Raw genomic sequence first — 25928 nt, 5'->3', positions numbered from 1 at the left:
GTGTGTGTGTGTGTGTGTGTGTGTGTGTGTGTGTGTGTGTGTGTGCCGTAAGGCTTGAACTTATGGCCTGGGCACTGTCCCTGGGCTCTTTTGCTCAAGGCAAGTGCTCTACCACTTTGAGCCACAGCGCCACTTCTGGTTTTCTGGTGGTTAATTGGAAATAAGACTCTCTTGGCCCTTCTTGTATGAGCTGGTTTTGAACCATGATCCTCAGATCTCAGCCTCCTTGAAGTAGCTAGGATTACAAGCATGAGCCACCAGCACCCAGCTCTGGAGACTCTTAACAAATAATTTTTTCAAAGGAGAAGAAGGAATAATGTGTTTTTAAGTGAGAGTTAAAATTGGCAGCACATTATCAGTAAGGCCTCCGTTTCTCATGAAGGAGCCGACTCTGCTGCAGGTGGACATTCTCTGACTGCCTTCATTTCCACCATAGGGTGCTGAGAGAGCAGTCCTCCTAGCACATAACACTGGACAGTGAATGATGGATGACAAACTCCTCTGCTTGCTTGCCTAATCATTTCAAGCACCTCAGCCTGAATTTTCTCATTCTCCACACTTTGGGACAAGTGTCTAACCATTGGTCTGACAAGTGTAGAATACAGTCCTCCCCAAGTACTGAAGTAATAACGCTGAGTACATTTTTAAAAATTAGTCAAGAAAAAGAGTATTTCAGATAATATGCTTGAACATATCCAGAGAGAGAACAAAGAGAAAGAAAGAGGGAAGAGTAAAACAGAGAGACAGAGACAGAGAACTAGGTATTCAGAAATAATATTTTTCAGTGGAGATTTGCCAGGACTTTAAAAGTCATGGGAGGAATTTGGGGTAGAGACAGGTGCAGTACCAGCATTTTGAGTACTGAGTAAGTATATCATTTGTTTTTGTGTATATATGCTGATATTGGGACTTAAACTCAGGGCAGGGAACTCTCCCTGAGTGTGTTTTACTGAAGTCCATCCTTCTACCACTTGAGCTACAACTCCTCTTCTGGCTTTTTTCTGGCTACTTGAAGATACAAGCCTCATAGACTTTTCTGCCTGCACTGGCTTTCAGATCTCAGATCTCAGTCTCCTGAGTAGTTAGGTTTATAGGCATGAGTTACCAGTGCCTTTTCCACTCATATTTTTTTGGATGGTGAAAATACTTTTCTTAGAAGACTTTTCCATTGTTAGATTCTGCTTCTAAAAAATATCCTTTCTAAGAACATCCTTTCTCTTTTTTTAATTTGTTTTTATTGTAGAGGTGAAGTACAGAGGGGTTGCCATTACATAATTGAAGTAATGAGTATATTTTTTGAACAGTGTCCACCGCTTCCCTTGTTTTCTCCCAGTTTTTTTCCCTCCCAGTCCCCCTCCCTGACAAGTTGTATAGTTCATTTTCAACAGTGTCTAGTGAGTATCCCTGCTGTATATGTTCACTTTCTCCCATCATTTCTGTGTTCCCTCTTACCCTCCCCAAAACAGATAAACTTACATACAAGACAAAAGGTACAGTAATCAAAAACAGCAGCAAAGAAGAGGGAAAAAATACCAAAAAGCAAAAATAACAAAAAACACACAATTTCTTGGAGTTCATTTTGATAAACATCATTATTTCTTTTGTAAAATCCAAGTCTACATAAGGAACTTTGATAAAAGGTCAACAAGAAAATCTGGTTAAGCCATAGGAATTAGACTAGAAGAGGACCTTTCAAATTCCCCATGGAACTTCCTAGTCTGATAGAACAGAAAACTGATGTCTAGAGAAGTTCAATTAAATTTCTTTCTAGCCCAATATTTTTATGACTTCCTATTTACTGTAATCGGGTTAGTTAGAAATCAGCATGCTAAAGGATCAGATGATGTTTTGAGCTGTCTGCCTATTCTTGTCTGCCAGTTAGATGTGGCTCAGATACATGTACAATTTGCCAGATTTTGTGTTTTAACAGTCATGAAAATATTCTTATAATACATATACTCAACACTCTATTCAGCATCGAACAGAGTGTAAATGTATTTTATTGCTTTTTACAAGTTTCCTGAGGTTAATGACCATCTGTCACATTTAATCTCCATTCCTTATTGCTTTCACGAAAGACAGTAAGTGGTTAAATTTTTATAGTACTGAGGTTTGAACCCAGGGCTTCATACTTGTTAGGCAGATGTTGTACTACTTGAACCACACCGTTAGCCCGTTTTGCTCTAGTTGTTTTTGAGACAGGGTCTCTTTATTTCCAGGCTAATATGAATGAAGATCCTCCTATTTAGATTTCCCACCATAGCTGGGATGGCAGACGAATGCCATCATGCTGAGTTTTTTCTTTTATTCTTTTTACTTTGTATTTTACTTCTTTATTTTTGGGTAGTAATGAGGTTTGAACATATTTGCTAGGCAGGTACTCTACTATTTGAGCCATACCTCTAGCCTGTTATTTGCTGGTTTCTTTGATGAGGAAATCTAGCAGTCTTTCCCACCGGGGCTGTCCTCTAACCATGATCCTATGGATCTCAACCTCCTGAGTAGCTAGAATTAAACACATTCCAATCAGGCCCAGCTTTTCCTGTTGAGATGGGGAAAGTCCCACAAACTTTTCTTCCTGGGCTGGAGTGGAACCATAATCCTTCTGACCTCAGCCTCCTATATAGCTAGGATTGCAGGCATGTGCTCCTGAGCCCAGCCATAAGTAGGTAATTTTTAATATTGCTCATTGTCTTATGGACTATATGTGTGTGTGTGTGTGTGTGTGTGTGTGTGTTTGTGTGTGTGTGTGAAATAAAGTTTTTAGCATTTATTTTGCTCATGGATGTCAAGATAAGACTCAAAGTTTTTATATTTACTATAAAATTATTCCATCTTCCATTCAGGTACTCTAAATACTGAAACACAGTTTTACCCCTAATAGACCACCAAAGACATCTGTCCTTTTTTTTTTTTGGTCCAGTATGGGGCCTGAACTCTGGGCCTGGGCGCTGTCCCTCAGCTCTTCAGCTCAAGGCTAGCGCTCTACCACTTGAGCCACAGCGCCACTTCCGGCTTTTTTCTTTTTGCTCATGCGGTGCTGAGGAATCGAATCCAGGGCCTCAGGCATGCAAGGCAAGCACTCTACCACTGAGCCACCTTCCCAGCCCCGACACCTGTCCTTTTTTAACACGTCTACATTCATTTCTGCTCCATTGACCTTTTTCCCTTCTACCCAGTCAGTTATGTATATGAATGTTCACAGCACAGTGTTTATATCAAACTGTGTGCAGCCTTTGTCATTACATGCAAGAATAACAGTGCAGATTTCATGAAGATTTTGCCACAAAGCAAAAGTGAATATTGTCTTCCTTAGATTTGGTCAATTACTTATTTGTAAAACCAGTATTCAAGATGAACTTTATGCATTTTTTTAGCTTAAGGCCAAGGAATTTGGACAAAGATAAAAATAAGCCCAGTCTCTCTCTCTCTCTCTTTCTCTCTCTCTCTCTCTCTCTCTCTCTCTCTCTCTCTCTCTCTCTGTCTCTTCCCACATATATAATTACATATATATATATAATTTTTACACAAACTTGAATGATGACTAGAACTTGTAATAAGAAAATAGTTCTTGTCAACTTTCAGTATTGCCTTAAGTTATTTTCATTGTAATGGATTTTAAATGCATGTGGACATCAAACAAAATATATGCTCCTTAGTCTTATTCATTCAATGTGTACCCTTGTTTTGGTTGCCTTAAGGTTTGAATGCAGGGCCTCTCACTCATCAGTTTGCCTTGCTCTGCTGGCACTCTACCACTTGAGACAAATACCCAGCCCTGCTTTTTGCTGGTGATTTTGGGGATAGAATCTTGCAAACTTTACTTTTCAGGCTGGCCCAAACAATAATCATTTGGATCCCAGACTCTTGAGTAGTCAGAAGTACAATCATGAGCAACTGGTACCCAATTTCAAACATGTATTTATTATTTATTAAGAATGTACTGTGGGCTGGGAAGGTGGCTCAGTGGTAGAGTGCTTGCCTAGCATGCATGAAGCCCTGGGTTCGATTCCTCAGTACCACATAAACAGAAAAAGCTGGAAATGGTGCTGTGGCTCAAGCAGTAGAGTGATAACCTTGAGCAAAAGAAGCTCAGGGACAGTGCCCAGGCTCTGAGTTCAAGCCCCAGGACTGGCAAAAAGAAAAAGAAAAATATATATACTGTGGTCCGGGCAATAGAAATAACACAGCAGCAAAGATATACAGAATCCCTAACATTGTAAATTTTTCTCACTGATGGGAGGAAAACAAAGAGAACAATAAAAGAAACTGAACAGTTCATATTTTGTTATTTACCACAATTATAGTCTGACCTACTGAAATGGCAAATGATGGTAGGGGAAATACAGTTAGATTTTTGCAGGCCTAGGTTACATTTTTCCATATCCAATCTGTGCATGATGTTTCATATGTTTTCCTGTTGAAAGCACCTTATTTAATATGCATAGTTGATTCACTGAGCTTGAATTCTAGCCAGTAGCGCCTGCCTGAAGGAGGCTTCCCTGACACACGCCTTTTCTCCAGAGTATACATCATAGCTTGTGTGAACTTCACGGCTTGTGTAAGCTAAGGAACACTCTAAAGTACTTCAGCACAAAGGGCGGATAATGTACCAAATAGGCCACAAAACTGACATGGTCTACAGGTGGAGAGCTGCAGAAGGAAGACAGGGCCCTGCATGGAAAACCGAATGCTTTAGGAATGTAGTAGCAATATATTTAAATATAATCACCTAAGACAGATTGCTAGGCAGCCTTACAACAGAGCTCCTAAAAGAGAAGGCAGCTCACAGCAGCTGAGGTGCAGGGAAGGGGACAGCCTTGTTCATTTTCTAGGTGTCTGAGGGCAGATGCTAGAGTCTGTGGACTTGACTGGGGTGGCAGGTAAGGAAGCAGTACATCCCCCAGGGATTGAAAGTTACATGAACAAAGGCTCAGAGACCAGCCGGGAGGCAGTGTTGGAGGAGATTGTGACTGGGCATGGCTGGCTGGAGCAGAGGGTTTTGATTAGCAGAGACAGGAAAAGACTTTGGAGTCCCTTTCAGCACAGTTCTGCCCAAGGGGATCGGATGGTAGTGTTCATAGCCCTAGCCTTGTCTTGTTTCAGTGCTGGCTGGGGTGATCTGTGATGTGCGACACTTTCTCAATGTAGCTATTTGTACTGAGCCTGTCACTACCTCTGCAGGAGGTAAAAATTACTTGACAGTGTCTCCTGGCTCTCCCCCATCCACAGCATGAGAGCAAGTAGGGGTGTTGGAGTGGGTGGGTATAGGACACAGTGAGCCCTTAAGGGCTGCAGCTCTTAGTGGAGGAGAATGAAAGGTTTGGGGAAGGAGGTTTGTCCACAGTGTGGACACCCATATTAGGAAGGCAGACCCCCACTTGGCTCCTGATCCCATCCCAACCCTTATAAGGTTAGTTCATCACTTCAAAGTGCTTGACTGGATATGGAGAATCTATTCCACCCCCCCCCCACACCTCCCTAAACAGCCCCCTAAATAACCAAACCCCACTGTGGAATTTAAAAATTCTCAACAAACAACCCTAATCTGAAATAAAGGGCTACATAGTTACACAATTCTATGGGTTCCTCCCCCTCTGCCCCCTCCCCCTCCCCCCCAGAAAACTGCAGATGTGCAGAGCTATTTGCCATATGTAGAGCACTCATTCAAACCCATTTGACTTCTTAAGGCAGGGTGATAACATTTTGGATTTCATTTTTGTTTGTCCTACAAGAGTCTTGAGTTTGGGCCAAAAAAACCTAGGTCCTGGATGAATGTGCTTTAGACCTGGCTGGCTGACGCAGGGCCAAGTGGACTTGGAAGAGAGGGTGGAGCTGTCTGTTGAGACATGATTTTTAGTTTTGCCCTTTGCCTCTAGAGCCAGAGCTCTGGCCTACTGCCAACTCCACGAAGAGAAGATTATGGTATTTTCTAGGTAATTTTAAGGAGCACAAACCCAAAGTAAAGTCAGGTGGTTTTAAGTCTGCACTGAATTTTTCATGTTAAGGATTTGTCATGATTTGGGTTTTCGGTAGAGCTGTATTTTAAATGATGAAGGGAGTTGTATTCTTTTGGAGACAGGCATGTTTTGGTTGTTTGCTAATGACCTCTGGTTTTGCTTATGGGGTGTTTTGTTAACAAATGGAAATGGAGCAAAATAAAACATTCTCTTTCCTTCTTACTTTCTTTTTCCCCCCTTTTTTCTCTTTCTTCTTTTTTTTTAAAAAAAACAATGGCACCGACTCAGTCAACTGTCAAAACCAGGCTATAGATATTGGTTATTGTGGCTGCATTAATGCTGAATAAAAATAAATGAGTCGCTTTGGCAATCAAACAGTTCTTCTGATCTCCTGTCGGTGCTTTTAAACAGAGCCTTCTCCTTGCTTTTTGATAGATCCTATTGTTAAGAGAAAAGAACTGCAGAAACCTCTTTAAAAAAAAAAGAATCTTTGAAATTTTTCCAACTGCAGGAATGTATTCAGCAGTAATTAGCCTTCAAGGTTGCTGATAAGGAGAACACGGTGGGGGGTGGGGGGCGGGCCTGCTCTTTACTCTTTAGGTGAACCCTTGACCCGTGTAGAGGGAAGGTGTCAGCCTTTGGACCTATGCCAGCTCTGCCTGCCCTACCCTGCCTGCTCATTTGCTTTTCCTACATTCTATCCTCACCCCTGTCTCACCCCCTAGATAGATCTCTTTCCTAAAAGAAAGGGAAGTAAAGCTGAGCATGCAAAGCATGAGAAAACTAAACAAAAATCATCTCTCCAAAGTCCAGTGCACAAAACATCTGTGAGAGTGGGAGAAACAGCTCTACCTATGGGGAAAGAGACTGACTAAACAGACTTTTTACTTCCAAGTCAAGGTCACCAGGGGGGCCTAGAATACTATAACCTATTTGAATTGCAATCATCTTGGCTTCTACGTCATTCTATTCTTCATCCTTACTTGTTCTACTTGTCATAGGTTATTTCCAAACTGTAGGGATGATGGAAAGCTATGTTGGAAAACATTATAAAGACTCTGTTGTCTCCAGAAAGGGGCATGTGTTTTTTATCCATTACAGGTAACCTGCCTCTTTCAGAGAAAAGCACCATCAAGCCAATGGAGAGTAGCTATCGCTGATCACCAAGGAGCAAGGGAGCTCAGAAACTGCACTTGTCTAGAACTTGCAGGAACCTTTCTGTAAATGCAGAATTGTCAGTAAATGTACCTCTGTCTGTGTGTGTGTGTGTGTGTGTGTGTGTGTGTGTGCGCGCGCGTGCGCACGCACGTGCGCATTAGAGGCCACTATAGTGTTGCAGTTGACCCTTGCTTATTAACCCTCACCCCCCCAAAAAAAATGTATATTAGTTATCTTGAGTTTCCTGTGAGCTTTTTTCAGCACTACCACATCCAACCTAATACCCAAGGTGTTCCCATCCCTTTAAGGCTACTTCCCAGGAGCAGCAGAACCTCAAAGGAGTCATGGATGTTGAGGGCAAGTCAGTCAATGCAAAAGAGCGGAGATGCTGAATTGTGGGCCCATTTCCTCAAGACCATCACCTTTAGCACTTACTAATGTGTAAGATGTCCAGTTGTGTGTGGTGCTAATTTGGATTCAGGCTTCTTTATAGTTGGTTTACTGTTCTGCTTTTATGTGTCACAAAGAATCTTTGGGTTTATATTTCTGTTTTAAGTCAGAGGATGAATTTTGTTTTTAATAAGTTAAAATTTACCAATTATTTAATTACTACTATTTTGCATCTCTGGTACAGAAAAAAATAGTGGCTGAATTTCCTACTGTCTAATTCACAAGTGGACTATTTTTATTACTATTTTTCATATAACTTTCCTGTTCGAGAACAATCCTGTGATCCTGGTTCGTTCCTCATGATGTACAAATATTCTAAAATCCTGGCTATTATAGCCAGCAACTGTGATCTTTAAGGGAGGGTAGATCTCAAGATAGCAGAGTAAGAGAATAAGTTCTGAACCAAAGTAATTTGCTAAGAAGTAAATCAAGAAGGATACTGAATCAGAAATGCAACCAGAAATGTGAGTTTCAATCCTTAAGGGTTGCAGAAGGAACCACTGAAAAACTAAAGATTTTTATTCCCAGAGGCCAGTCAGAAATGGAACTGAACTCAGAGACTTCCTTTTGCATCATTTACTTTCAATATATAACTAGTTTGCCTTTCATTTGTCAAGTTCTATATTAAGTGTTTAAGATAAGAAATGCCCAAAATGTCAAGGATGTTTTATCTACATGGACAATGGGTAAACAAGAAAATATGAAAGAAAGCCTGGGATCGGTATCTTCTTAGAAGTTATTGTTTGGAGATTGACTTGACCTAAAGTATCATTGACATATCCTGACACTCATGGGAGCTTTCAGACCACTCGAAGAACCAGGGTACATCTACAATAAAACCAGTGTACATCTGTCACATTTTCCAACCTCTCCCTGACTCTATTCTTTCACTCCTTCTCTCTCAAAGATCATCAGTACACCTATGGTAAATACAAGGCTTCTCCTTAGCATTTCTCTTATATCCGATGAGCCACACTTATTCGTGTCTCTTCTCCAATCCCAGTTTCTGTTCTGGCTACCCAGGCATCTTCGGTGGTTCATTCCACTTCCTTTATTCATGTACCCCACTTACTTAATTATTCAAAATTTCTACCACCAGCCTTGTTTTTCTCCTCCCTGATATCTTCTTTTCTCCTTCAATATCTCCTATGAGTGATTCCTTAACATAGATTTCAAGCCTGTTCTCTTTTTTCCATTCCGGATCTGCATTTCTATTATCTGTATAATGTAAGTGCTATTTCCAGAAATTCAAATGTACATGTTTGAAATGTTATCAGATTTTCTTCCCATATTTCTTCTTCTGTCTTTCACTTAATTATTCGTTTCCCTCATGCAGTTTTCCATATCTAGAAAAACTGAAAACACCCTCATGAATTTAAACAGCTCTGAATCTGTTTAGAGCATATTTATCAATGTACATTTAATAAATCATTAGCTTACTGAATGAAGAAATTTCATACCGAACCATCCATAGACACAAGAACTTTCAAAATTTGCTCTTGCCTCCTCTCCTGCTCTGAACCAAAATTATTGTTTTATCCCTTCAGACAAATCTTCTCAGTCTGTCAGGACTCTCATCTTGACATCTAGCTAAGAATGCCATCCTGACTTATGGAGCCAGGTTTTGACACGTTCTGATTTTTTTCCCTCTTAATTGTCTCCCTTCCCCTCTATCAAAGCTTAAGCATTTTTCAAAGCAGGTCTTCTCACCTGTCGGATGTAATACCTTCTTTGACCACATCAGACCATGGCAACCCTTAACATATCACCACCGCTTCCAGTCTTTGAATTCCTCTGGCACCTAACAACTGCACCATAGAATTTAGCACCTGGCTACATACTTGTTCCCTTTCTTTCGTATAAACAAGGCAAAGAGCCAGTCTGTTTTCCAGGGATTTACAGACAAGGTAAATTCCTTCTTGAGTTTATGTCTTTGAGAAGGAATTTATATTCTTCCTTTCTTCAAACAGTAAAATCTATGCACCTCCTTCTGATACAATGTATTTTCCCCTTTGTCTTAGTTATCAGGAAATTTAGAGCTACTTCAGTACAAGATTGTAATAATCAGCTTAGCTCAGGAGCCCCGTAATAGCTGTCTAATCTACCTGCCTTTAGAACTCTGTTATGTGTTTGTCCTTAATTTTGCAGTATGACTAATTTGGAAGATGCTGTAAATCATTTGGGGACAAAGTAAGAAATTGATTCTTCTCTTATTATTCCATAATGCAAGATTTTCTACCTACGTTGTTAGTGCTTGAGAACAGAGTCAGATCTTGTCTTTCTATTGACTACCCAGATGGAGACAAATACTAGGACTTCAATAGGTCATTGTGGATTAATATTCATGTACATTTTATCTGAAATAGGGGTTTTGTTAAAGGAAGTCAGATTATCTTAAACTGAGATAGAAACATCTCCAAAGATGATGGAGTTTGAAGAAGAGACCCTGAGCATGACTAGCAAGTTGTTGCATATTCAAACTATCAGATAGAAAACATAAAAATTGGGTTAAAGTTTTAGCTATTGCAGCTTCTGATACTTAAATAGACAAGAAGAGCCAGGTGTCGGCGGCTGACTCCTCTAATACTAGCTACTTAGGAGGTTGAGATCTGAGGATCGCAGTTTGAAGCCAGCCCAGGCAGGAATGTCCATTATAAGGTTCACCGAAAGGAGACTTCCACATGGTTCAAGCAGAAAAGAGCTATTTGTGTAGTGCAGAGGCTGTACCAGATGGAAGGGGCAGGGGTTAAAGGGATGCAGGAGAATGGAAAGGATGTAAGGGGAGGAAAGGGGTTAGAGAAAAGGGGAGGGGAGATGGGGGAAAAATGATGGAGATTGACTATATAGGGAGAGGGCAGGGAGGAAGTGTGGCCACAGTGAAGGATGATCTCAGAGCCTAGGGCGCCTTCCACTGCCCCCACATGTGCCAGTTACCTGGGACTTCTAGGAAAAGGGCCGTGTGTGCACCATGCACCAAGGGAGAACAAAGGAAGGAGCCATTTTTCCCCAGTGGACCTAACCTCCATGAGACTCTTATCTTCACTTAACTACCAAAAAAGCCAGAAGTGGAGCTAAGGCTCAAGGTGTTAGAGCACGAGCCTTGAGTAAACAAGCTCAGGGACAGTGCTCCAGCCCCAAGTTCAAGCCCCATGATGCAAGCACACACACACACACACATGAAGATTCTCATAATCAGTACTTCACTGAGAAACACTGAGCAAATAACAGGGAACACCTTTCTACCACCCCAGAGCTCTGCTGTCTTCCTTTTTGAAAATTAGTATATTCAGGTGGTATCTGACTTATTTCCCCCCCTTAATCCCCATTTTCACTCCCCCCTCCCCTTCCTTCTTTATATAAAACAGCAAAATTTAATTGGCTTTTGATAAAGCTATCTGGGCCAGTGATCAAATTCAGCCCCCTATGCATACACCATCTTTTTTTTTTCCTTATTCCTTTACTAAGCTCACTTAAGGAGAAGACTTTGAAAGAAACCACAAGAATGTAATCATCAAGTCACCTCCAGACTTGACCCGTATTCATACTTTCTGTCCTTTGCCTTTGCCTCTACCCCTTCCCTCCTCCCCAACATTCACTCATCAACACATGCCTTTGGCTGTTGAATATTTATGCAGACATGCGTGAATAATTCATACAACTACAAATACTTTTGAGACTTAAAATTCATCCAGCTGACCAGAATTTTCCATTCTACCAGAAGTAAGAGCTTGGTAAATCCTTTCTTTTGCTTCCTTAAACACTATGGAAACGTTTGTTTTTGTTTGTTAATGATACACTACATGCATTGCTTTGTCTGACCTTTTTTTTTTTTTTTTTTTTAAGCAATGAGACAGACAGGCAGGCAGACAGGCAGGCAGGCAGACAGACAGACAGATAGATAGACAGATAGATAGATAGATAGATGAGGGGGAGAGAAGGGAAAGGGGAGGAGAAGAAGGAAGGGGAAGGAGAGGGGAGAAGGAGGGGAGAAAAAAAAGAGGAGGAGGAAGAAAATAGCAGAACCATGAGTTTTAGATACCCCTCCCCTGATTCACTAAGCAGGGGTCTAGTGAATTGGAATGAAAAATCTAAATTAGTCATTCATTTGATTGTCTAAATGTTGGAAGAAAATAAAACTCATTACATTTCTGCTTTTAGATCAAATTGTTGTGGGGTCATCTTGACTAGCCTTCTGTGATCTCTGAACTTTGCAAATTATCTATGACATAAAAGGTAAATAATGCTGCAATAAACATAGTTGTGCTGGTAGCTTTAGTCTGGTCTTGTTTGTGATCATTCGGGTAAATACCCAAAAGTGGGATTGCTGGGTCATAGGGGAACAATATGTGGAGTCTTTTGAGGAACCTCCATACTACTTTCCAAAGTTGTTGAACAAGTTTACACTCCCATCAACAATGCAGTAGGGTTCCCTTCTGTCCACATCCCAAGCACAACTATGTTTATTGCAGCATTATTTACCATAGCTAAGATATGGAACCAACCAAGGTGCCCCTCCATAGATGAATGGATGAAGAAAATGTGGTATATATACACAATGGAATTCTATGCCTCCATCAGAAAGAATGATATTGTGGCCTGGGAAGGTGGCTCAGTGGTAGAGCGCTTGCCTTGCATGCTTGAGGCCCTGGGTTTGATTCCTCAGCACCACATAAGCAAAAAGGAAAAAAAAGCCGGAAGTGGCGCTATGGCTCAAGTGGTAGAGCACTAGCCTTGAGCTGAAGAGCTGAGGGACAGCGCCCAGGCCCAGAGTTCAGGCCCCACCACCGGACCCAAAAAAAAAAAAAAGAAAGAATGATATTGCCCTATTTGTTAGTAAATGGAAAAACTTGGAAAAAAATGATATTAAGTAGCCAGGTGCAAAGAAACATAGGTCCCATGGTTTCCCTTATTTACAATAACTAGTATATATCTGAGACAAGCAGAAAAGGTCAGATAAGATGATGTTAAGCAAAATGAACCCCAAGATAAGGACACAAATGATTTTTTGTTTCTTGCTATTGTTTCTAATGTATTTATAAGGTACCATGTGATTTTTTTCGTTGCTTTGTATGTCCCTCCCCCACAGTATAACCCCTGTTTTCACCGTATTTGATGCTGGTATAAATTGGGGAGCAGAAGGGAAAAAACAAATTGTTTAAATAAGGATACAGATTGACCCATTGCAACAATTAGATGTACAAGATGCTAAGTTGAAAAACAAACTTTACAATTTATGTGGGGGGTAAGGGGTAGGTGGGAATGTAGTTGTGGAGATGAGAAGGAAGGGATGGTAGGGAAAAAAACAAAGGAAGAGGCAACAATTCTTGATAAGAAATGTATTCATTACCTTGTTCATGAGATTGTAACCCCTCTGTACAGTATTTTCACATAAAAAACTTACTTTAAAAAAAGAATTCTAGGTTATTTTCCTAAAGCCACTCCCAATTTTCTGAATCATATCACCTCACATTTAGCTCAGGTTTGCCTGTGGAATAGAAATGAACAGCAATTGGACTTTGTTGAAACAGAATATGGTAAGCAAATCTGTTGTAAAGTAGGAAGGGTATCATATGTAGTCTTCATCTGAGCAGGATGTTTCGAACTTCTTTTGGTATTCTCCATGCTGCATTTTTCTTATCATTAAAATAAATATGAGTGTCATAAAGACAAGTACCACAGAAATGCAGAGTTACCAAAAACTCACCTTGAAGCTTTAAAAAAATGTCTTTTATATTGACACATAAAATCATTTATCTAGGGCTAGGAAGGTGGCTCAGTGGTAGAGTGCTTGCCTTGCATGCATGAGGCCCTGGGTTCAATTCCTCAGCGCCACATAAGCAGAAAAAGCCGGAAGTGGCGCTGTGGCTCAAATGGTAGAGTGCTAGCCTTGAGCTGAAGAGCTGAAGGACAGCCCCCAGCCCCTGAGTTCAGGCCCCACGACCAACAAAAAATTAATAAATAATAATAATAATAATAATTTACCTAAATGTTACTTCTTATATTTAAATGTCATATTTAATACACGTATCTACCTCTTCCTTTCCATCTCTAAACAGTCTCTAAGCAGACTGACCATTATGGAGATACAGAATGCTGCTTTGTCTAACTAATATGATTTCTATGAAGTCACTTAGCCATGAGAGCTATAAAGTTGGAGCAGACACAACTTCTTCTGCCCCAAGATCTTTCCAAAAGTGTCCAGAAAGAACACCAGCTTAGAGAACAACCACCTCCATTGCAAAGAGCCAACTCAGCTGAACTGGGTTTGGGAGCCAGAATGGCGCTCTGCTTTGCCTCAACTCAAACAAGCACAACTGTAGCACATGGCAGTTGGGATGAAAGGAAGAGCCACCCCCAGCAGCATCCCCACTTCCTGTTTTCCCACTGGTTCTATGTAGATGTATATTGTTAAAATGCCAGCTTAAATAGAGAACCTTTCGGTGGTGCTACTCTACTATTCATAAAAATCACATCAGTGTGGGAAATAGTCCTTTTATGAATTAAGCAAAGCTTGTAGCTTTTCCATGGCTTTAAACACTCACCTACCAGTCAAAACCTGTGAATATGTATACATTCTTTTATATAGATAATTAGCCTCTTTATTGGTGGCGCCTTCTGGATTAGGAGGATTCTCCCATGCAAATGAGCTGTAGAGGTAGGCAGAGCAACAAAGAACACCTTTCATGTGGCTTCTGGTCTTTTATGTAGAAAATGTCTACATTTATCTAGAGAAGAATGCTACATTCCTGGATTCTCATAGCCTGTGCTCAAATTGTTTTAAATTAATTCATTCAGATTAAAGTTCTTACATGTTTTTGGTTAATGCATACAAAGAGTAACCTACTCTTTATATTCAGTACAGAATAATTTGGGGTCTAATTTCAACTTCTGATCCTGACAGAAATAAGTACTGATCATACAGGCATCAGACTTGTTGTTTAATAATAGACCACAGAAATTTTAGAAATATTGATTACATTGTTTATTTAGAAGAATCTAGAATCAACTTGCAAATAAAGTTTTCCAGTGATTATATCAAATTTGCCACACCACTTTAGGCAAGAAAGTTGATTTTTTTTTTTTTTTGGTTTGGGTTCTGGTTTATTTGTTGGTTTAACTATGTTCTTTTTATGGTAGAGACGCCCATTTTATGTGAGCCTTAAGTTTGGGGATCCTTTTGGAGTTTCATTTTTTTTCTTTTTTTTTAATTGTGAGAATAGCGTACAGAAGAGTTACAATTATGTGGGCAAGATAACGAGTACATTTCTTATCAAGCATTGTTGCCTCCTCGTTGTTTTTCCTTCCCATACTCCTCCCCATTTTTTTCTTTTTTAAGTGAAACCATGGTCTCACATTTTGCTGTTTCCTGAAAGAACTAGCTGCTTATTTTAATTACTGTACAGGATCCCACATGGCAGTTTTTAAATACATTTTCATATTATTCATTATTTATTGTTTTGATCATCATTCCCATACAGTCTTCAAGATAACAGTCCATTTCTTTTCCATTTTTCTTAATTAAAAGTCAGTAATTTTACCACTAGTTTTATTCTGCCCCTTCCTCCCAACCCACCCCTACTTGTCTACTTATTATTCCCCCCTGCTACACTACCCCTCCACTTACACAGAAAATTCCATAGTTTGGGTAAATATTTCTACTAATTCTTAAAAGCCAATCAGAGACAAATGTAACCTTGAGAACCAGTGCTTAAGGGTATTAGAAAATAGTTTAACAGAAATCTTTCTGTTCACCAGCTTTCCAAGCTCTCCATCTGGTTGCGATGCATAAAGGTACCTGATAAGTGGAAAATAAATAATGTAGAAGAAAATAACCACTATATTCTCTAGATGATTTGAGCATGGATCATTTATCAGAAATCAGAAGTCACCTGAGATCATTTTAGAGTTAAGTGAATGAGAAAATACTCATTTTCAAAAGCATAAAATCAAAGCTTACTTCTAGATATCAAATTTTTATTGGAAAATGTTTTTGGTTGTTGTTTAATTTCATATTTAAAGCAGATTTCACTACCTGTCTCTATAGGAATTTCATATTCCTTACTCCTCCACTTGATCAAAGAGAAAACTTACTACTTTCATAATTTTAAACTTTTTTGTGAATAGCTATCCTAGAGTAATCTTATATGCGTATTTTAATGAGGTGCAGAGGAAATCACTAAAATTACCAAATGTTTTGTGAATCACAAAACCTCAAGGAAGATGAACCTAACATGACTTGTACCTTTGAATAACACTTTGAAAAAAAAAATTTTTAAGCCTTCCCATGCTTTCTTCCATTTTATTCATACTGCAGAGTAACAGAGCTCATCAAGGAATGTTTATAGAATCATAAAACTAATATAGAGCCCTGCAACTTGGGGCTGCAGCTGTCCATCTATCTAATGGTTATCCAGACTAAGACCCGAAGATGTTAGGTGGGATTTTACCAGCACTGTAGCTTTTCAACTTTCTTCTGTTGCTCCCTTTGTCCTCCCTGTCAGTAAACTGGAGCCAGATCTTTGCCTTTTATTTCTTTTGATTCTGTGCTCCAAGGCCTGGCCTTCTGGCTAATGGACCAATCCCATCCCATTTCCAGCTTTTAGGAGAAAAAAAAGATGCTGTTGTTGCAGAAGGATTCTGACAGCCTGTAATCCTAAGCAACTCAGGAGGCTGAGGTCTGAGGACGGCAGTTCAAAGCCAGCCCCTGCACGAAGGTCTGTGAGAACTCTTCTCTCCAATTAACCACCAAAACACTGGAAGTAGAGATGTGGCTTAAAGTGGTAGAGGGCTAGGATTGACTAAACAACAGCTCAGGGACAGTGCCCAGGCCCAAAGCAACAAAAAAACAAAACAAAACACATGTGTACATTCTCAGGATCACTAACAGAGGCTCAAGAAAGGAAATAAATGTCCTGATGAAATATTTTTTTGTTTGTTTGTTTTGTTTCTTTGCCAGTCTTGGGGCTTGAAGTCAGGGTCTACGCATTATCGCTGAGTCTCTTTGTGTTCAAGGCTAACTCCCTACCACTTAAGCCATAGCACCACCTCTGGATTTTTCTGAGCAGTTTTTATTGGCCATAAGAGACTCATGGACTTTCTTTGCCTGGGCAGGTTGTGAACCGTGATCCTCAGATCTCAGCCTCCTGAGGAGCTAGGATTATAGGTATGAACCACTGGCTCCCAGCTTGACTGCAATATTTTTTTAATTGGTGTTGCAAGTTGCTTAGTCTATGCTTAATATCTATTTCTTGAAATGGATAAGAAAGTAAAAATCTATCACTTTCTCTGGGCAGCCTAAAGACCCCATAGCCTGTCATTTCTGGGCTTAGAGGATGTGCTTAACAACTAGAAAACCTGAAAACCAAACCCAACTCCACCTCCTCACAACCCTCATGGCCTTGGGAAAGTTACTCACTTTCCTGAACTATAATTTTCTTTTCTGTAAATATCATCTACCTTACAGAGATTTTCTGCGGATTAAATTAGACAATGTGTGTATAGAGATAGGCACACAATAAACCCCTTCCCTGTCCTTCGCATCTGTCTGGGAAGTGGCTGGTAGCCCGCTTCTCTGCTTTGTCTGAAAGTCAAGCATTAAGATCAAGCTGAGCTGCTTCTAGATGCTTTAGCATTGTTGGCACAGCTCTGGAGTCTCGACTAAAACACAGGGTGTAGCACCTTCCTTTCCCTGGTCTGTGCCACACAGGCAGCAGCTTGTGAATGGTGAACTTTTCCCTTTCTTTTCTTTTCTTTTTTCTTTTTTGCCTTTTCTCTCCAGTGCTTTACTGATTTTAAACACTTCCCTGGAATAAGTAAGGCACTGAGGAGGAAGGGCTTTCATTTAGTGAAAATCAATTGCTTTACAGGACACTTTGTACAGTGACATGCAGGAGAACAATATTTAGTTAAATAAATGGTCTTGAGTAGTTTTCAGGGTAAATATTTAACATCTGGAAGCTTCTGTGGTTTTAATATATACAAATGGTATCATCCAATTCCCTGCCCAAATCATTTGTCTCCACACCCTGTTTTTTTTTTTTAAAAAAAAGCTTATACTGTTCTAAAAATCAGTGGTTATATATGATTAAGCTATAACAAGTCAGAGGTCCTAAAACTTACATTTTGCAAATTCAAAACCAGAATCTTCAGGACTTACTGATGTTGCTTTAAAGGAAAAGGAAGCATGTTAGTTTTTCATGATATATGTGAGTCCTATAATATTTTTACATTAAGTATTTGAAGCAGACTTTTGATCAAGTTTTTAGATTCTCCTTAGAGTCCAAATAAAATAGATTGGCAGAATCCAATAGATGGGTAGAATCCAAAGTAAAATTAAGATTCAAAATAGTGCTACTTCAAAAATAGAATTTGCCTTTGCCTATAGTCTATGCCTGTGATGACCTGCTAACTATGAGTTTGTAGATGTGACCTGTAGTCACAGCTAATGGTTTATACGATATAAGATTGATTTCAATTGGTCTCTTTCAAAACTTTTCCACCCTGTAAGTTTATCAAGGTTAAATAGAATTTTTGAAATAAAATCCCTCCTCCCTTCACACTGTGTGTGTTTCTTACACTGTGACTTTTATAAGCAGAAGATTCAGTTCTGAGGGTGAAGGGTGAAAAGGAAGTTGGAGGCAAGCAATAGAACAATAGCGGTCAGTCAGTTGGATAGGAACTAGAGAAAGCTTCTAGTGACAATGGTAGTTATTTCCAGATGTTTGAAAAGTAAGGTCTTCAGGATATACTATGGTTTTGACGAAATTTCTCAGAGGAGAAAGAAGGGAAGAAAGGAAAGAAGGAAGGAAGGAATTACACTAGAGATTAACATGATAATATATTAAAGGAATTAACTTACCAAATAATATCAATTCCTTGAAAAATGATTATTTCAAGCTAGATAGTTTTTTAATTGATTGAAACAAGCTTGGTAGATATGCGTTTATTGCATGTGTATGTATGCATCCAATTTTGTCATGTGTTTATTGTATTGTATTATTGTGTGTATTGTATTATATGTATCCGTATCTAAACCTCTGATCCCCAGATCACATAGATTAATGGAAGATACTAAGAATTGACTTTGTTAAACATGTATAAGTCTTTGATTATAAAATCAAGAATCTCTGGTGGTAATAATCTCATACAAAGAGTAACAATTTAATATTCACAAGTGATCAATGAAGGATCAGCTACTCCACACTGCTTTTCTTTTTTTTTGTTATTGTTGTAAGCAAGGAAAAAATAGTATGATCATTTTATTTTCTGCAATCACTTAATATTCAGATTTTCTAGAAAAAAGTCTAGTGAAATGAAGCAAGTAATGTGGACTTTAAATCACCATGCAGTATAGTATAGAAAACATTATTTGGGCATAAAAGAATTACAAATGAATAAAATACAAAGTTTTAATCCTAATATCTAGTGTTTTCTTCTTGATACCTCCATGTGATATGTTCTTTTTATATATACCTTCCAACAGATATTTTTAATTTTTTAATTTTTATTTTATTGTAAAGATGCTGTACAGAGGGGTTACAGTTACATGAGTAAGGCAATGAGTACGGTACTTGTCCATCATTGTTACCCTTTCCTTGTTGTTGTTCTCCCACACTCCTTCCCACCCAACCCCCCCCACCCCGCCCAAGTTGTAAAGTTCGTTTCCAATATACTGTCCTGTGGGCATCATTGTTGCAATGGGTCGTCCTGTGTCCTTGTTTCAGCATTTTGCAACAGATATTTTTATAATTAAAAATAAAATGTGTCTTTAGCATTAAACACACAGTGGCCATCTAAAAACTTCTGTGAGCTTCGATATATTAAAATTTTCTTTGCTTAAAAGCTGTGATTTTTCAATGTCGAGACAATATAAGTAGTAGAAAAAAGAAATCACATATAGTTATTACCTTCACAAAAATTTTAATTATGTTTAAGTTACAGAACTTATATTGTTTCCTCACATTGAGTTTTACACGCATGCTTTGGCATTTGACATTCACAAAGACAACATTTGGAAAGGTTATTGATATTGAGAGCTGCGAACAGTCCTTTCTTTGAACATCCAATGCATCCATGGATTTGATTGTTACATTGCATATTATCTTTTCTTGATCTTACTGCTCTGGTCTGTACAGGCATTTGGGAGAACCCATGAAGAAAGTACAGACAGCTGACTGGATGAAGAAGACATTGGGGGGAAAACCTCCCATTGTTTAGATTTCTGTCAGAGGATATAAGAATACTTAATTTCTTTTATCTCTGGGGCTTTCATTATCATTTAAATTTCATTTTACATTAATTGATCAGGGATTAGTAAAGCCATTATGCAGAAATTAGAATAAGACAACCCAGATGGAATGAATAATTCATAAAGTCCAATTACGTTTTATTTCTGGTGTACTTTCAAACTTGCCTGTGACTTCTGTGCTATTTTGATGTGACAATATTCACTGGAAATCAAGAGTGCCATTTTAATTTATTGTATCCCACTGGAGTGGAAGAATTTGTATGCAATGGGAGTATTAATACATTTTCCCTCTGAATTGTAAGGTCCTTGGAAATACTGAGTGATCTAGAAAATTATGCTCATCTTTGTTGCAAGTATAGGCATCTGACTGGGAGCCACACCAGTGCAGCTGGCTGGGGTGAACGAACCCTGTACAGAAAGACTGAGGTCTTAGAACTGCGATTTTTTCACCTCCTGGGAGAACTATAACTCCTTTTTAAAATGTTTGCCCCTATTCTCTTCCGCTAAAAAACAAAACAAAACAAAACAACATGAATTTGGCCTAAAGTTGGACCACGAGCAGCAGCAGCTGTTGCAGTGACAAGAGATGACCATAAGGTGGCAGGCGTTGCCTTCAATGCAGAGACCTCCTGGGTTTCAGTCTCCTGGAGGGTCTGAGCCCCTGCAGACCACTATTGGGGTCCAGGTTCTGAGACCCTCAAAGCTTGGCCGAGGAGAATTCCGAGCTCAGGGCTGTCCCGTCCACCTGTCTGCAATCTCTTAAAACCATGTCTGAATCCGCCTCCCTCTGCCTGTCCCAGCCCCCCAGTCCCCTCATCGTGCCTCCACCCCCCACCTCCAGGTATTTATTTATGCCAACTGGACAGTTGTAGTCACATTAAAGCTCCGGTTCACCTTCTCGAGGACTTTCATCTCGGGAAGTTTTATGACACTTGGTGAATGTGCAAAGTTTTTAATTAGGCTCTCTAGACAGCCCGAGGCTGCAGCAGCGCCACAAAGTCTTCACGGTCTCTCTGCTTTACAGCACAACAAGCCGCTCTACTCCTTTGAAGACAATGCCGACTATGTGTACGATGTCATGTGGTCCCCCGTGCATCCCGCGCTCTTTGCCTGCGTGGACGGGATGGGGCGCTTGGACCTCTGGAACCTCAACAATGACACGGAGGTGAGCGCAGCAGCAGCAGCAGGCGCGGGGGAGGGGGGGGAGGGGGGACCTCTTTCCTAAGAAAGGGACTTTTTTTTTTGGACAGAACCTCGCTTTGCATCGGGTTTGCAGAACCCCATTCTTGTCGACCAAGAGGGGAACTGGCAGCTGCGCTGGCTCCAAATCACTTAATTTCACTTAATCCCTAAACTGTAGCAGGTCCTGGACAATTACTAATGCGCGCGCACAAACACCCACACACACACCCACACACACACACACACACACACACACACACACACACACACACACACACACACCAAAAACAAATTTAAAAAATACAAAATACAAAAAGCAAAAACCAGAATGATGTGTTCCTGTCTTTCCCTTCCCAGAAGGACTCAGGCATTTATTTTTCAGAGTGGTCTTGAAATAACCAGGCTGGCAAACATTTGGCAAAGTCAGCTTTGGGGGACACGGCTTTTTCTATGGGGCTGTGTGTGCTGTGGGTACCATTTCACTTTTGAATCCACAAAAGATTTTTTTTTTAAACCAAGGTATAGATTGCTCTGCTAAGACATGGAACTCAAAGGCAGGCTTTTACAAGAGTGCCTGACTTGGAACACCATGATCAGACTCAATAGTTTCTATTTTCACAAAGTGAGATTTTAATGTGTCACAGTTACAGCCCTTCACAAGTGAAAATACCTGTTGTTGTTTTTTAAGCAGTAGATAATAAAAAGATATTGCTTTAAGGCATGCCATATATATTAAATGTTCGTGCCCTGTGTAGTGTTCCTTTTTTTCAATGACTCAAAATTATTGAGGTGCTAATTTAGTTACTAAGGTTTTTGCGTGTGGGGACTTTTATATGCATATCGAATGTCCTTCAGTTTTATAAACTGAATTGGTCCCCTACAACATTAAGGGATTTCTGATTCAGGAAAGGTTTCCATAAATAGGAATGTGCAGGTAAGAGGACCCAGCGTTGCAAACTGTATGTGGAGTAGGGACCAAGAGGAAGGTCTTTTGAAGTGTTTTGAGCAGGAAACAGCTCAGCCTTTTTAATTAGGAAGCCTACAGCTGGAAGAGATGAAGAAGGAGCAAACTCCCTGGTATTTCTCTGGGGTTTTCCTTCAGGTGGTATTATCGAGTCACTGTATCTTCAAGGGTACGTCCACCTATAACCACTGCCAAACAACCACTTCGAAAATGTGTTTCCATTGAAGGCTATTTTTTTCCCTTGACTTCCCAGAACTGTGACAAGGAAACATTCTGTTATGAAGCATCTCTGTAAACAATCAAAAGGGGTGGGTATGACAACTGTCCATCATTTGGGATGCTGAAATCTTTATTACATTATTGCTTTTAATAGAAAGATGTTATTACCTTACATTGTAATGGTTTCCCAGAGTCTTTTCATCACCATTGATTAAAATCATATTGCTTCTATTTGCTAGAAGAAATTCACTTAAAGGAACGCCTCCCCTCCCCCCCCCCAAAAAAATGCTTTCCAGATTGACTTGAAAGACTTCTGTATCAGAAATCAGCTGAGCTGAGGTGATTCTCAGCCACAATGCTGTGGAGAGATGGAAGGTTCTACAAACTCCAGAATAATTCTAGCAACTGCTCAAAAAATAATTTTAAAAAACATTTAGGGAAAAGGGCATTTTTCTCCTTGTTTCTCTATAGGTATCAAGAGACAAGCACATAGAATTTTATAGCTAAACAGTTGGGAAAAAATCATGACAAGTCATGCAAATGGCTTAGTTTTTGGCAAGCATAATTCTGCATTTGCAGTAAAAGTAGAGATATATTGATTGAGTCTGACTCAAATGCAGCGAGGAACTCAACATTCTTATGAGAATCCTCAAATCATTTTTACCTCCTTGCAAGTTGAACAAGATTTTTCAAATGTAAGTCTATTTAGAAAATAGACTTGGGAAGAAAAAAGGAAGGAAGGAAAGAAGGAAGGAAGGAAGGAAGGAAGGAAGGAAGGAAGGAAGGAAGGAAGGAAGGAAGGAAGGAAGGAAGGAAGGAAGGGAAGAAGAGAAAGAAGAATTCTTACAATAGCAATATGTCTTATTGCTGTTATTGTTGATTAAATCATTAGACTTTTAAACCAAGTTATCCAAGCTGTTCCCATGCAAGGATAGTTTATATTTACTTTCTCCCCTATTACTGATTTCTACTGTTGAATACTATGATATATTTATCTTGTATTTGCTGTTAAAATAACTGAGCCATAATAAATGTGAAAACATTTGTGAAATCAAATAAGAGACATAAAATGTATAGATTATTTTTGTTGTGTTTTCATCTATTTTTGAAGGTCCTTACCACTCAAACTAAATATAAATATATTAACTTCCTTTATGCATTCATTAGGTTTTTAGCATATACTGTAGGCATGGTAGCTACTTTTTGCTATTTGTAATAGCAAATATGAAAAAAGTAATTTAGATGATGAAATCTATCTCAGTTTGCTCTGTTACTCAGATTCCAAATAAAATCCTTAAAAATTTATTAGACAATTATTTCTACTGTACCACAAGGTCAAACCTTGAGTGATTAATTTTTTGCAATGCTCATGTTAAACATTTTAATCAATTTTTAAGATTATTCAAGATAAAATCTAATACTGCACAGAATTAGCCTTTTAAATTATCGTATTAAAAATGAACTCTGAAGCTTCTCTAGCTGAATCATGTTTTCTGGACAGCACACTAATAATAAAGAATACTGACAGAATTGTGCTGCATCTAATTTCAGATTGTTTTTAGCCTTTGCAAGGTTTGCTTAAAAACCCAGGCTCTCATCTGAACAGCAGGTCACTTTATTGAAGAAATTGTATCTTTAAGTAAATAAGCCAGGGAATTTTATTTTGCTTTTTTGCTCACAATTGACATGTGGTGATTTAAGCAGGCAAATAGCATTTTTATCGATTTCAAGATTAATTTGAAACATAGATTCTTCCATATGATGGCAGTTTTATTGCTATTTAAAAGATAGGTATGGGGCGATAATTTCATATAAACAGATGGTTTCAATTCTGTGACTAAGAGAATGCTGGAGGTGCCCAGTCACAGTGCGGCAACATGTTTCCATCTCGGCGAGACTTGTTTGTTAGGAAGAGGTCTCACACCGCGGCAGGAGATGCTCTCTGTCACCGTCTTTGCACTATTCTTTTTAATTTTTTTTTTTAACATTTACCACTTTCTTTTTCTTAACAGTATGTGTCATATCCCAGTCAATGATATTGAAGAAGGCTTAGGAGATTTGACCTTTATGTCAGTTACAAACTTCTAACTTTGAAGACAAGAGTTTCTATAAGTGAAGGGAGAGGAGGAGTAGACTCATTGAAAGTCCCTTTTTCCAAACCTTAAGTCTGTTGTTAAACACATACACACACACATTGGAAGTTCCATTTCTGTACCTCCAGTTCACTTTAAAGATTTTTTTCATAATTATCTTAAAAGAAACCTATGTTGTTTTCCATGAGGAGATAGCTAGATCTTAAGAGGATATCATTCCATAGAGGTACTGGGGGGTGGGTGGGAGAGGAGAAGAGAGGAGACTGCACTCTTCCTTTTCTTCTTATTGTCTCTCTGAGAAGTTTTTGAGGATCTATATATGTTTACTTTTCCATGAAGACTCACATTAATATGACTTTTATTCTGTCATATACCCTTGAGTCTTTCATAGACCTTTAATGTGGGTAAGTCCTGAATGTCTCTCCTCATTTGTCTCTTAACTCCTGGCTGCATACTGAAGCATCATGTTTAGCTACTACTCTTATATGTTGGATGCGCACCCTGAATAACCCACAGAAATATTTCTATCACTACATATATCACTTCAGATCCTTCTTCTTCTTTTTTTTTGTTGTTGTTGTTAAAATGTCTCCCCTCTCTCCCCTCTTAATTCAGTGAAGCTTATGATTTAGAAACAATGAGTCCTTTCTACCCCAGTTTAAGGAGTGTATACTACTTCTGCTTTGGGCACATAAAGGCAGTGGTGACTCATCCAGTTAAATGTATCACTGTAGATTCATATACTTAAATTGTGTGTGTGTGTGTGTGTGTGTGTGTGTGTGTGTGTGTGTGTGTGTGTGTGTGTGTGACCACCTCTTTCCTCTTTGGCAGGTTCCAACAGCGAGTGTGGCCGTTGAGGGGGCATCGGCCCTAAACCGTGTACGCTGGGCTCAAGCTGGCAAAGAGGTTGCTGTGGGAGACTCAGAAGGCCGAATTTGGATCTATGACGTGGGAGAGGTACGTGTTTGTTGGGGTTTGGTGTTTGCTTTTTCGCTGGGAGAGGGATTTCTTGTGTATCTACTTTAAAGACCTAGTAAAATTGTTGATGAAAGCTTTAGGGCCACCAGAATCCTCTCATGTGTGTTTGCAAGTTTCCACTGAGTTCAGAGGGCGCTTGGTGAGACCTCCTTAGGGCCTAATTTGGTCTGTGTCTCTATGCACAGGACATTTTAATGATGCACACTGATTTAGAGTTGAATTCCCAGCTTCCTGTGATAGAGAGCTGGTAGGAGTCCTCCACCCCTTGTAAGAGAATGAAAAGCTTGCCAAATTCATCATGCTTACATTGAACTTGGAAGTTGTTGACTTTGAGAAGTCAAGTTTTAGTTGATATGCTTAATTAAAATGTATACTTTTTCGTGTAGCCAGTCAAGAAAGCAGTGATTAATCAGAATTTCATACCATTTTGTGGCATTCAAAGTTCAAATATGAGATGTATACTGCTGGTATGTGTTATGTGAATATCATGCATGTGTCAACAGGGAAAATACATTTTTTTCTCTCCGGGAACTCTTGAATGTGTATTCTGTATTTATTTAACATTACATTACAAGTCAATAGTTCTTAAGCTTCTCTGTTTACGTTTGTTCTATAAGGAAACATTGACAAAGCCTTTTTTGGTGGAGTTAAAGGATTTTTTTTTTGTCTCTACAAAG

The 25928-nt window shown here is 39.3% G+C and overlaps 1 protein-coding gene across 1 annotated transcript in view; it reads left to right on the top strand.

Annotated features, from left to right (window-relative positions):
- The window catches only part of Dync1i1 (dynein cytoplasmic 1 intermediate chain 1), a 278997-nt gene that overhangs the window by 236668 nt on the left and 16401 nt on the right, over positions 1-25928 (top strand). The window contains exons 15-16 of the mRNA XM_042684669.1: positions 20840-20980; positions 25105-25230. Coding sequence (XP_042540603.1) covers positions 20840-20980; positions 25105-25230 — 267 coding nt within the window. The remainder of the gene's footprint in view (positions 1-20839; positions 20981-25104; positions 25231-25928) is intronic.

This window comes from Dipodomys spectabilis, unplaced genomic scaffold, assembly GCF_019054845.1.
Source record: "Dipodomys spectabilis isolate Male_0828 unplaced genomic scaffold, ASM1905484v1 ptg000089l, whole genome shotgun sequence".
NCBI lineage: Eukaryota > Metazoa > Chordata > Mammalia > Rodentia > Heteromyidae > Dipodomys > Dipodomys spectabilis.
Note: the sequence above shows the minus strand (reverse complement) of the source record. Positions and strands in the feature narration are given on the sequence as shown.